Source organism: Carassius carassius, chromosome 7 (assembly GCF_963082965.1).
Source record: "Carassius carassius chromosome 7, fCarCar2.1, whole genome shotgun sequence".
Classification (NCBI taxonomy): Eukaryota; Metazoa; Chordata; class Actinopteri; order Cypriniformes; family Cyprinidae; genus Carassius; species Carassius carassius.
The window spans coordinates 35600736-35614665 of NC_081761.1; the positions used below are offsets into that span (position 1 = coordinate 35600736).

Sequence of the window (13930 nt, forward strand, 5' to 3'; positions counted from 1 at the left end):
TCCCTGCCAAACAAATAAGTTGCTCTTGTATTTTTGAATTCCATTTTAACCTGAGAACATTTCAGACATCTTTTAAACATAACTTACCTTACGTACAAGAATATTCATATTACAACATTTCAGTGCATGTCATTTCCTTAACAAGATAACTCAACAATAAAGTCTTGAATTTCTCAAGCCTTCTACACACTACACATCCCAGACAAAAGACATGCATTGTGAAACTATTCTGTGATCGTGGCTCCTAGTCTGTGCTCTTATGTCATATAGTGAGAGAGGTTCAAAGATGGCCGTTGTCACAGTCCCGTGACCAAAGATAGCCTGCGCTCATTTTCTGACAGTGCAAGAAATACAGTACTGTGTGTTTGCTGCTATGAACCACATGATGCTAAAATTCAAAATTGAATAACTCAAACTGTTTTAACATCCTCTTTAACAGCTTCTCTTTTTTTCAGCAAACATAAAAAGTACAATGAACTTATTATGAATTCCCTTACTGAATCCTTGAACATTCCAGAAGTTGGAAATCACTGTGTCATTTCTTATCATCCAGACACTGATGCTTTTACTCCAGCCTTTACTCCAGTCTTCAGTGTCACATAATCCTTCAGAAATCATTCCAATATGTTGATTTACTATCAATGATGTTCTTTTTAGCTTTCTATTCATCAAATAATCCTTAACAAAATTTCACAGGTTCCAAAAAAATATTGAGCAGCAAAACTGTTTCCAGCACTGTTAATATATTAGAATTAATATTCTAATTTTATTAGGAATCTGGGGGCACAAGTACACAGCAGCCACAACAGCATACTGCTGAATTATTCTTAAGCATTATTGTTATTATTATTATTATTATTATTATTATTATTTTTATTAGAAACATTCCCTGATGCATGAACTATATCATTAAATATCTCGATTCTCACATTTATTGATTACGTTAATAATTATAATATGCGATGGTCAAAGTAGCCTAATAATGTAATTTATTAACTATGCATAAAAACCTGTCTGCTCACTTAAGCAACACATATGGATGTCATATCATAATATATTTTTAATACCACTGACTTTATATTAGATGTGAATTTAACATTGAAAGTTAATGTGATATATGGCTCCTAATCTTTCATTGTACAGAAAGAGAGCAAATAGCATTTACATTATCAAAGAACATTTTCACTGACAGTCTAGAGTTCAATCACTCTCCAAAACTCCCATTAAAATCACGAAAGCACCGGCAGTTTAACAATGACTCATCTGAACACCTCTGATTGGTCATTGCATTCATAAGCTCAACAGAATCTTGTGTGATTGGTTATTATGCGCAGCGCTGTAAAAACACGTCTGTCTCTGGCTTAGCAGCAGCCCGCGAATGCAGATCTGAATTTAGCAGCTGATGATATCTCTGAGTTCTCATGCCTGTGTGTTTTTATCAAATATAGAAAATATGAATCAACTTGGTTCCCCTCTGTTATAAGTTACACGTTGTAGCAAAGTTCGTGGGATGGAAGGAAGAGGACAAAGGGGTCGGCTGGACTGCTGACAGGTTTAATATAAACAAAAAGAACTAAAAAGTTACAAACACCCAAACGGTGACTCTTATTCTGACACATCAACACTAGTTTCGTTTCGTTTCACTCCTTCCGGTTTCTGCTTCTGGCTTGAGTCAGCAGTCCGTCTCTCTCTCCCTTGCTTCCGACTCTCCTGGTGTTTTATACTCTCTCCACGCCAATTACTAGAACAAGAAACAGGTGATGATAATTTTTGCCCAAACCACTCACTTACCGCTCGTCTCCTGATTCTCTCTCCCGCTGCAGACTTCGCTAGACCACGCCCCCCCTGCCACATACCCCCACCGCCCGACTGGGGAGCCATCCGGCCTGCACCCCCCCCCATTTCTGGAGAGGAAGTCGGCCACCGCCATCTGAACACCCGGCCTGTGGATCACCTTTAACTTAAAAGGCTGAAGAGCTAGATACCAACGAGTGATCCGCGCGTTGGTATCCTTCATGCGGTGGAGCCACTGCAGCGGAGCGTGGACCGAACAGAGGGTGAACTCCCGTCCCAGGAGATAATAGTGGAGGGTGAGGACGGCCCATCTGATGGCAAGGCACTCTTTCTCGATGGTGCTGTACTTAGCCTCTCTCTTCGAGAGCTTCCGGCTAATGTACAGCACCGGCCGTTCCTCCCCCTCTATCTCCTGGGACAGGACTGCCCCCAGCCCCCTGTCCGACGCGTCTGTCTGCAACAGAAAAGGGAGAGAAAAATCAGGAGAGTGTAACAACGGCCCGCCACACAGAGCAGCCTTGACCTGAGTAAAGGCCTGCTGACACGGCTCCGTCCACTGGACCGTATCTGGCACCTCCTTTTTAGTAAGGTCAGTCAAAGGGCTGGTGAGGTCCGAATAATTAGGAATAAACCTTCTATAATATCCCGCCAGCCCCAAGAACTGCCTTACCTCCTTTTTGGTCTTGGGATGTGGGCAGGTCGCAATAGCGGCTGTCTTATCAATTTGGGGACGCACCTGCCCATGCCTCAAGTGGAAGCCCAGATACCTTACTTCCACACGCCCAATTGCACACTTCTTTGGGTTGGCTGTGAGCCCCTCTCCCCTCAGCGCCCTCAGATGCTGCATATGCCGCTGCCAATCATTACTAAATATAATGATATCATCCAGGTAGGCAGCCGCATATGCAGCATGGGGCCGCAGAATCCTATCCATGAGGTGCTGAAAGGTAGCTGGGGCCCCGAACAAGCCAAATGGAAGGGTAACAAATTGGTGTAATCCAAACGGCGTTGTGAAAGCTGTCTTTTCTCTGGACAATGGAGACAAGGGGATCTGCCAATAGCCCTTTGTTAAGTCCAATGTCGAATAAAAGCGAGCCGTGCCTAGCCGATCAAGCAACTTGTCAACCCGCGGCATTGGATACGCGTCGAATTTCGACACAGCATTCACCTTGCGGTAATCTACACAGAACCGGACTGAGCCGTCCGTTTTCGGAACTAAAGCTATCGGGCTCGCCCAGTTACTATTAGATTCTTCTATTACCCCCATGTCAAGCATAGCGCCTAATTCAGCCTGAACTACTTTTTTCTTGTGCTCAGGTAAACGATATGGCCGGCTGCGAACTACCACGCCCGGCTCGGTCTCGATATGGTGCTGAATCAGGTTAGTACGGCCCGGTAGGGGCAAGAAGACGTCGGCAAACTCTGCCTGCAATTTCGTTAAATCAGTGAGTTGGGACGGCGAGAGGTGATCTCCACCTGGAGCCAGGGCGAGGGATTGTGGTTAGATATTCGCCTCTGGCCCGAGATCATCCTCTCCGCCAATCACCGTTGCCAACATCACTGATTCCGCCTCATTTCATTTTTTAAGGAGATTGAGGTGGTCGATCTGACGGGACCCGTTTTTCTATCGGACCGTATTACCTCATAATCGAGATCTCCGACCTGTCGTGCGACCTCAAACGGTCCCTGCCACTTAGCCATTAATTTGCAGCTCGACGTTGGGAGTAATACAAGTACTTTCTCTCCCGGTGCAAATTTGCGTAACCTAGTTCCCCTGTTATACAGCTGGCTCTGGCGGTCCTGGGCTTAGATAGCCGCCCCAATGTGTGGAGTTTTGTTCTCAAGTCCAGCACATACTGAATTTCGTTTTTGCCCTGAGATGGTCCCTCCTCCCAAGTTTCTCTCAGTACATCGAGCACCCCCAGGGGCAGGCATCCATAGAGAAGCTCGAAGGGGGAAAACCCCGTGGAGGCTTGCGGGACCTCCCGCACAGCGAATAACAAGGGCTCTAGCCACCTATCCCAATCTTTGGCGTCTTCGTGAACGAACTTACGGATCATGGATTTAAGTGTGCGATTAAATCGTTCGACCAGGCCGTCGGTTTGTGGGTGATAGACGCTAGTTCGAATCGACTTAATGCCCAACAATCAGTACAGTTCACGTAGCGTACGTGACATAAACGCCGTGCCCTGATCGGTGAGGATTTCTTTTGGAACCCCCAACCGGGAGATAAGACGAAACAGGGCATCCGCAACACTTTTGCGGAGGGCCACCGCTTCAGGATATTGTGTTGTATAATCAACTATGACTAATGCAAAGCGATGTCCTCGTGCCGATCGCTCTAATGGCCCAATGAGGTCCATACCAATTCTCTCGAAGGGGACCTGCATTAAGGGAAGAGGGCGCAAAGGCGCTTTTGGGGCGGCCGGTGGGTTTACCAACTGACATTCCGGACAAGACGCGCACCACCTGCGCACGTTGTCATGAATGCCCGGCCAAAAGAAACGGGCCATGAGGCTATTTAGTGTTGCTGCCTGTCTCCCGATTTCGTTCGGTTCCCCTGAAGCAGAACCCAGCGGTCCTGGCTCAGTTTTCCCCACCTGTACCCGCGCGGTCTGCTTCCGCGCCTTATTTCCCCAAGAAGCATCCGTACATAACGACCCCAATAAAACCGTAAACGCGGGCCAATTTGTTCCCAAGATTATCGGATGCCGGAGGTGGGGACAAACCGCCACCTCCACACTATGCTTTTTCCCCGGAATTGAATTATAATTGGGACAACCAGATACTCCACCACATCCTCGTGTACGCACCGCACCTTAACCACGCGGCTTGTATCCAATGCCCCCGGTTGAATCAGGCTTTGATGGATTGAGGTTTGGTTACATCCTGAATCCACCAAGGCCGGATATGTACCCCCCTTGATACTCACTGGTATTTGGTACTCGCCAGCCTGACCGGGGGTGACCTGTGGGACGTCCGGGACCCGGATCATCGTCCCCACCTCCATCACTAAACACCCGTCCACGAAATGCTCCGGGTCCCCGCAACGCCAACAGGCCAGCCCAGACCTACCCCCCGCCCCAGTGGCAGGGAGTGGATTGGAGAATTGGCGCAGAGAGAGCGGAGAAACGGAAGCACTGTCCCCTCCGGCAGCCACAAGACTCGCGAAATGGCGAGTCTTGGACTCTTGGACTCGCGAAATGGCCTGGGTCAGACCCGCCCCGGGGAGGGCCGGGTGGACGGGACCTAGGGAGAGGGACAGGGCGAGAGAGAGAGAGGGGGGAGAGAGAGAAGGAGAGAGAGAGTTAGTAGGTGGGGGTGCGCCGACCTCTGGGCACGCCACCATGTGGTCCTCCGCTCGGCCATTTTTTGGGAAGCCGAGCGATGAACTGCTCCAGCACCACCAGGTCGACGACATGCTCCACGTCGCTTCCCTCGGCTAGTAGCCACTTGCGGCAGGAGTCCCGGAGCTGTTGGGCCATCGTGAAGGGTAGACCGGCTTCGCGCAAGCCCAGGGACCGGAACCGCTGGCGGTGTTGTTCAGGCGACCGGCCGACCCGCTGGATGACGGCCCTCTTTAGGTCGTCGAAGACCAGGAGGTTCGCCACCGGAAGTTGTTGGGCGGCCACCTGGGCCTCTCCAGAGAGCAGGGGAATGAGGTGCACCGGCCACTGCTCTCGGGGCCACCCGCAGGCCTCTGCTGACTTTTCAAAAAGCTCCAGGAAAGACTCCGGATCGTCCTGGGGCCCCATCTTGTGCAGCCGTAGGTGCATGGGTGCGGCGAGCGGCCCGGCAACCTCGGCGCGAACCTCCCGATCGATCCAGCTCCGGAACCTCTCGCTGTCCTCCTGCTGGGCCTGGACAATGGCCTGGAAACGCCTCTCCTGATCCGTCCTTAGGTCCAGCAGGGCCTGGTGTTGTTCGCGGTGAAGGACTCTCTCCCTTGCTTCCGACTCTCCTGGCGTTTTATACTCTCTCCACGCCAATTACTAGAACAAGAAACAGGTGACGATAATTTTTGCCCAAACCACTCACTTACCGCTCGTCTCCTGATTCTCTCTCCCGCTGCAGACATCGCTAGACCACGCCCCCCTGCCACACACGTACAACAAACTAATGTCATAGTGTCGTGCACTGTAATCGAATGTAGCCTAAGTTACTCCTGTCGAACCGTAGACAGCACATGCAGTGTTCATCTCATAAAGATATTCATCGCTAGCAAACAATATCCTTTGCAGATTTGCTTTCAATTCAGTGCAGATCCAAAGCCACGTCTTCAACGCTCTTGACGTTCTTACATTTTCTGTTACAACTGTGAACCGCTTCAGACGCTCAGCACGCGCAGCGGGAGCTGAACGAATCATTCAAACTGATTCACGAACCAATTCACTGGTCTTATCAAACCTTTGAACAAGATTGACTCAAAAGAATGAATCATTTGTGAATGGGCATCGCTCATTGCCCAGAGAAAAGTAGGATAAACTGAAGCATTTATAACTTTTATTGCATTAAGATAAAGTAACGAGAGGAACATCGCCCACAGTAATGAAGCAAAAGTACAGTTCCCCTCCTCTAAATTTAGTAAAGTAGGAGTAAAATTTCCCTTCTTTAATTTCTTTAAATAATTTTCTCAAGTAAATGTAACAAAGTAAATGTAATTCAGTACTACCACCTTCTTTCCACAGACCAGACACAAAGTCATATGATTGTAGTCTTAACATCCATCTTTCGATGCAAGCACATGGTTTCGATCGCATACCATAGATAGCCTCCAAGGGTTTAATGATCTGCGATCAAGTCAAACTTTTGTCCATGCTACATCTTTAATAACAATGGATTAAATGTTTAGACCCTTTTCTGAAGAGTAAATGTCTTCGATTAGACACACGAGGCCCGACATGAGAAACATCCTTAGCACATGTCAACACTTCAATGAGCAGTGAATTAATCTGAAGTCATTATGATCGCTGTCTATTGATTATCAACACAATAAAGTTTGTGTTTTTTATTGCAGAAATCACTATGGTGCCGTCACTCGTAAGATCTCTTCCTCTGATCTTGGTGATCATGACTGCGGGTGAGTCTTCAGTTACAGTCACTAAACACACACTTTAACACTATTGAAAAACTGTTGAGCTCTTCAAACTTGTAGCTCTTAAAGTGTTTTGCTGTCAGTTAACATAAAAACAATCTAAGCTCATTGGAAACACGTGCCTCTGCATACATTTCTTCAAAACTAATAAAAACTTACGTCCGATTCACTGCAGTTTCCAGTTGAAATGAGCATCAGAGGCAGTAAAACTCTGACAACTTTTATTCCTTTTCACACAAAGTATGTTTTACAGGCACAGAGTTTTGATTAATAAAGGCTAATTTTCACACTTCTGCAATTACTTGCAGAATATTATGTAATGACTTTAAAACTATTTTAACCTGCTGTACGATCTGATAGGCTTGATTTTCTAATTCAGTAGCTTTGCTCGATAGCGTTGCACTTGAGCGATGAAGAGCTCTGGTACAAAACAGCTCAAATCCACACGAGGAAGTTAAAATAGCTCCATCAGCAAATACATTTTTATATTACTTTTACATTTGTTAACACTCTTGGGTAGGTTTAGGGGATATTTCCAACATGACAGAGCATTAACCTTTAGTGACACACAACTCACCGGATATTTGATTTCTGAACATCTGCAGTAAGTGTCTCAAGCAGTGCAATAAAAACACTGCAATACCTGCCTGTACCAACGTAATGAAAACGTGCCATGGCCACGTATTAAATGTGTGTTTTAGTGCCAGTCTCTGGACATTTCACTTTGAAACTGCCGCGAAACGTTATTACAGTGATGCAGAAATGTTTGTAGAGGCACGTATTTCCAATGAGCCTGGGTTGCATAAAAATGGTTAAAATGAAAAAGATACTTTATATACATTGGCTCAAAACACCTAATTTTCTAATTTCTGTGTTTCAGGGGTTGATGGTCAGCAGTATTTGGCAGTGAATTATGGTTCTTCATATGTTTGTGCATTAAAGGGGTCATCAGTGAAATTTTCCTGTGTTTTAAACTATCCACATGATCATGAGCTTAAAACAGTCTTCTGGACCAAACCTGCTGTAACTGATGGAGATCCACCGAACCTGTGTTTAGACCCAGAAAACAGAGGAGGAGTTCAGTGTGACAGTGAATATAAAGACACTCACAGCATCAGTTTGACGAGTGTAACAGAAGCAGATAAACACATCTACTACTGCAGATTCACTACAAACAGAGGAAGATGGACAGGGATTCCTGGAGCTCGGCTGGACGTCACAGGTAGAGCTACAGACACAAATACAACACAGATACACACGCACACACACACACACACACACACACACACACACACACACACACACACACACACACTAAATTCACAAATTGTTCTATCTGTTTAACTGAACATGTGACTTCAAGCTGTATTTTATTGGTATATGATATTATCCTGTTGTCAGAAGACTTTTTAGGTATCGCATCAGAATCGAGTTTTGCATCGCTGAAAAACCACAAAATTCACAAAAACATTTTTAAGCTCGCTTGAGGGTTTTGACTTGTGCGAAAAAGGGTCAATGCTAATAATGGGGGATGGAAATGCATTTTGCGAATAAATGTCTTGTTCCACTGCATTTGAAATGTTGTTATGGTCATTCTGAAACGCCCGAGCAAAGTCTGTCATCAAAGTATTTCTGTATAATTGCATCTCAGCACTGTTAAACGACTGCGTTCCCAAACAGCATCATCCATTCATTGTGTTTCATCTGCTCATTCTGAGGTGCAAGCATGTTACGATTTTGTTCTCTTTGACTTGTTGGATGGAAACGCTGCTTGTTTGCAAATGATTTGTGTGATATTCCAATTTTGCTCATAAGTTAAATTTGCAACTTTGGATGGAAACCCGGCTACAGTCACATGTGATTAGGAGACATTAAAGAAAGATATAATGATAGATTCCCTGTTCATTTAGGCCCAAAGATATTGTTTCATTGAAACAAAAGTTGGCTGTAAATCTGCTTTGAAATATTGTTACGTTGTGAAAAGTGCTATACATTTAAACAAGAACTGAACTGCTGTTAAATGGACAATCACAAGCAGGACATTTGTAAATGGTTTTAGACCAACAGCAGAGTGATAAATAATGTGTTCGACTTGAAGCACGGCTACAGAAGTCGATCAAAGAGAGCAGCCGCTTGCAGTCGGGGGCAGAGTTAAAAATGGAGCCGTCAATCCGGACACTTTTTGTTACCGTTAGTAATGCTCAAGAGGTGTTTGCATAGTTGATCACAGATGAAGTGAATTAAATGCAATATTTGTCATATACACAGATGTTTCAGAAACATTTCCATGAGAAACATAAACACTTTTGATATACTGCTTAATATAGCGCCATCTTTTCAAGAATAAAGTTCAACATAATCAAATTCTCTTTGAATACTAATACAGTGGGGTATATAAGCTTTTATGATAATCTTGACTAATTACAACAGTGCGACTATAGTGGAACATTATTTTACCGTTCTAAAAACACAGATTTGTTGCCATCTTACCCGAAAAACACGTGATCGTTGTCATGTGGTGGATCTGGCCAATCGTGAAGCAGCTGTCGTCATCAGCGCTCCTGCAGTCGCTCTGGAGAAACTGCGGCGGCTGAGTCAGCCGGCTGCTCTCGAAACACTGTCGCGATACTTTGATGCCACACGTGACAGTCATGTGGCATCGGTGCCGTGTCAAGACAGACACATTTCTAACTGGCATGAACTGCTTCATGTCAGACTGCGATCGGTTTGCACTGCATGAAGTCGAACGCACCTAATGATTGAATTTCAATTTTTAAGTGGACTTTTAAGTTGACTGTCACTTTAAGCTGATGAATCAGTGAGATGTTGTTCTGCCAGATCTGCAGGTGGAGACAGAGCAGAGTGTGAAAGAGAAAGATTCAGTCGCTCTGACATGTAAAAGCAGCTGCTCTCTGCCTCAACAAACAACATTCATCTGGTTCAGAAACACACAGATATTAACTGAAGAGTCACGGGAGATGCTTTACCTGCCGTCAGTCACCTCTTCTGATTCAGGAAACTATCAGTGTGCTGTTTCAGGAGAGGAACATCTGATCTCTCCACCTGTTTATCTTAAAGTAGGATGTGAGTACAAACTGATTCATTAACATTAGTGAATTATTCACACCTTTTAATTTTTATATTTCTTTTAAATTGAGTTTGTAAAGTTCGACATCAGCTGAAATCTAAAAGTAAATGAAAGGTGAGTTTGAAAGTCATCATTTTCATTTCTGTGTTTTGTGTTTCAGCGGGTGATTGTTTGCAGGATTGGCGAGTGAATTATAGTTCTTCATATGTTTGTGCATTAAAGGGGTCAACAGTGAAACTCTCCTGTACTTTAAAATATCCTCCTGATCATCAGCTCAAGAAAGTCTTCTGGACCAAACCTGCTGTAACTGATGGAGATCCACCGAACCTGTGTTCAGACCCAGAAAACAGAGGAAGAGTTCAGTGTGTCCGTGAATATAAAGACACTTACAGAATCACTTTGACGAATGTAACAGAAGCTGATAAACACATCTACTACTGCAAATTCACTACAGAAACTCAGGGTGGAAAATGGACAGGAGTTCCTGGAGCTCAGCTGGACGTCACAGGTAGAGCTACAGACACAAATACACCACAGAAATATGTAAAACACATCATGGAGCATATAAAACACAGATTTTGTCACCTATTATTCCAGAAGCTCAAACAGTAGAGCATGGCACTAGTAATGACAAAACCATGAGAGCAATGGCATAAAGCTTTTCTTATGGCTTATGGCCCTTAACAATTATTATATCTTTTGTCTTTTTTGGCTTCTGTGACAGTTTGTTTGTCGAGCACATTTGCAGCATCAAAGACAGCTAAAGTGACATGAGATCAGGTGATTATCTGTAAATGTTTTTTTAATCATCATGAAATAACCTGAGTCACTGATGTTTTTTTAATCTAACAGTTATGTTAGTCATTTAGTACATTCATATTACAAACCCTGTGTTTCTGCCACATGAGACCCAGCAGTATTACAACAATCAGTTGAAATCTTTTAACAAACATGAGCTCAAAAAACTTAATCTACGCTGACACACACAGACATCAACAATCAGCATATGAATCTTAACAATGGTGACATGCTTTACGCAGCAATGCATGCTGGGAGCCATGTGTTTTATACTACGGTGGCTCCCAGCATGCATTGCTGCATGAAGCATGCCACCATTGTTGAGATTCATATACTGATTATTGATGTCTATGTGTATCGAAAGATTTTACTCACAAAAGTATTTAAAAATGAAAATTCTGAATGTCTGATCTGATGGAAGAAATTATTGTTTCTTGAATGTTGTTCATTAATAATAAACAACCACTTTAGATCAATGATGAGAAAATTAGTTTACCTCAATAATTTTTTCTTTTCTTATGGTCCCTTTTATAACAAATAATGTGTTTTGGTAAACACTACTACAGGAACCAAAAACTTACTAAGCCAAGAGTCAAACTACCCAACTAAAGCAAACACTGATCACAATAATGGTGATCAAACATTTTCAAATAAAACATCAACATATAAACCTCTGTTAATTCTCAAAAAGAACTTCTGTAGATGTCTGACAGAAATAAAGTCAAACTCGTTAGTAATAAGTGAAGTTGGTAATACGTGTAGTGCCATGCATTTAACCGTTTTTTATGGGGGTTTTTTTTTGGGGGGGGGGGGTGTTTATTCCAGCTGACATTCAGCATCTGCCCAATGTTGGAGCTTGACGTCAAACAGTCGTTTGATTTAGACGTCAACCTGATTTTCATTTTCAACCAAAATCCAACGTCTAGCCAACGTTGGAGTCTACATCCTGTGCCTGCTGGGAGTATACTTCAAGTTTATTTTATTAAGTTTACTTAAGTAAAGTTCAAGTATACTTTTAAGTATACTTTATGTAGCAAGTATATAAAGTGTTCTAGTGTTCTAGTAGTATACTTGTAAGTGTACTGTTTCAATACTCCTTTGGACTAAATCGGCCCACTTTCTAGTATATAAAATATACTTTTAAATATACTTTAAGTAAAATAGTAGCAAACTTTGAGTACAAACTAGTTTACCTCTATGTTTGTAGTTTGTACTGCAATTATAATAAAAGTGAACTTGATTTGCTGATAGTTTACTAATTAAAAACTTTGTACACTTATACTGCAAGTATACTCATAAGTTTTCTTTAAGTGAAATTTATATCATACTTTAAGACTACTATGTCCCCATTTAGGTTTGAATTTGTATAAATTTTGTTACATGAATATCTGAGCATGCAAAACATACAAAGAAAGAACAGTGTATCTGCTTGTAAACAAAAACATTTCATTCTAGCTCCATGCATTCTTTTTTTAAACACTTTAATGTGGGTAAGTTACAAAAAAAAGTTGATAGATGCAGGATATGCACACTTTAACTACACAGAAATCCTTGCGAAATTCCAATCAGACAACGGATGAGGAGATTTCGCTCAAGAGCAATTGATGTCATGGCTGAGAAGAAAATATTTAAGTGTAGGTATTATTATGGTTTTTATGACCTAGGTGTACATTTTACCAGTTGTTACCTACAGTTTATACAAACATTATGGTCATCGACCAGTGATTGATATCTCAAACATAATAGTAGCGGTTAGACGTTGGATTTTGGTTGAAAATGAAAATCGGGTTGATGTCTAAATCCAATGACTGTTTGACGTCAAGCTCCAATGTTGGGCAGATGCTGAATTTTGGCTGGAATAAACCCCCCCCCCCCCCAAATAAAAAAACATTAAAAAAATGGTGAAATGTATGACAGTACACGTATTACCAGCTTCACTTATTACTAACCAGTTTGACTTTATTTCTGTCAGACGTCTACAGAAGAATTAACAGAGGTTTAGATGTTGATGTTTTATTTGAAAATGTTTGGTCACCATTATTGTGATCAGTGTTTGCTTTAGTTGGGTAGTTTGACTCTTGGCTTAGTAAGTTTGTGGTTCCTGTAATAGTGTTTACCAAAACACATAATTTGTTATAAAAGGTGCCATAAACAAAGATAAGGTGATATAGTTTTCATCATCATGAAGAAAAATGTTTGAGGAAAATTATTTTAATCGTCATTGACCCAAAGTGGTTATTTATTATTAATGAACAATATTCAAGAGACAATACGTTCTTCCCTCAAATCAGACATTCTGAATTTTTATTTTTAAATACACTTAGGGAGAAAAAGCTTTCGAGACACATAGACATCAATAATCAGTATATGAATCTCAACAATGGTGACATGCTTCCAGCAGCAATGCATGCTGGGAGCCACCACAGTATAAAACTCATGGCTCCCAACATGCATTGCTGCATGAAGCATGTCACCATTGTTGAGATTCATATGCTGATTGTTGATGTCTGTGTGTGTCAGTGTAGGTTAAGTTTTTAGAGCTCATGTTTGTTAAAAGGTTTTAACTGATTGTTATAATACTGCTGGGTCTCATGTGGCAGAAACATAGGGTTTGTAATATGAATGTACTAATGGAACAACATAATTGTTAGTAGTGATGGGATTTATGGCTCTTTGAGGGGATCCGGATCTTTGCGATCCGTTCCTTTCAAAGAGCCGTTCAAAAGAACGGCTCTTTTGGCTCTTTTTAAATATTTAGTCAGTTTTAAGAAGCCAGCTTGGGGGCATCTCAGTTTATCCTGGAAATAATCACTGGGAGGAATGATGAGGTGAGATTTGTAGTCAAATAATTAAAACTCAGATATCACACACCAATATCTGAGTTTGAATTATTCTGAAATATTGATTATTACCTCATTTGTCATGTGTGGACTATATTCCATAGGGTTGCACAAATCCCTCTGCTTAGACAGTGACATCACTATTTTGGATTTACCTTTAGTACAAAGTGTGTGTGTGTGTGTAAAGCTACGTTGACTTATGTTATTCATACAATACCTACTCACAAATAAACATCAAAAACAAAGCCAGCTGCAATGAATTTCTGTGCAAAACAGCTTTTACTACAAACACTTCCACACAAGAACATTGTTATC

At 42.4% G+C, this 13930-nt stretch overlaps 1 protein-coding gene across 1 annotated transcript in view; it reads left to right on the forward strand.

Moving 5' to 3' along the window:
* The window catches only part of LOC132144260 (sialoadhesin-like), a 120692-nt gene that overhangs the window by 20791 nt on the left and 85971 nt on the right, over window positions 1–13930 (forward strand). Inside the window, exons 4-6 of the mRNA XM_059555040.1 lie at window positions 7770–8111; window positions 9728–9973; window positions 10138–10485. Coding sequence (XP_059411023.1) covers window positions 7770–8111; window positions 9728–9973; window positions 10138–10485 — 936 coding nt within the window. The remainder of the gene's footprint in view (window positions 1–7769; window positions 8112–9727; window positions 9974–10137; window positions 10486–13930) is intronic.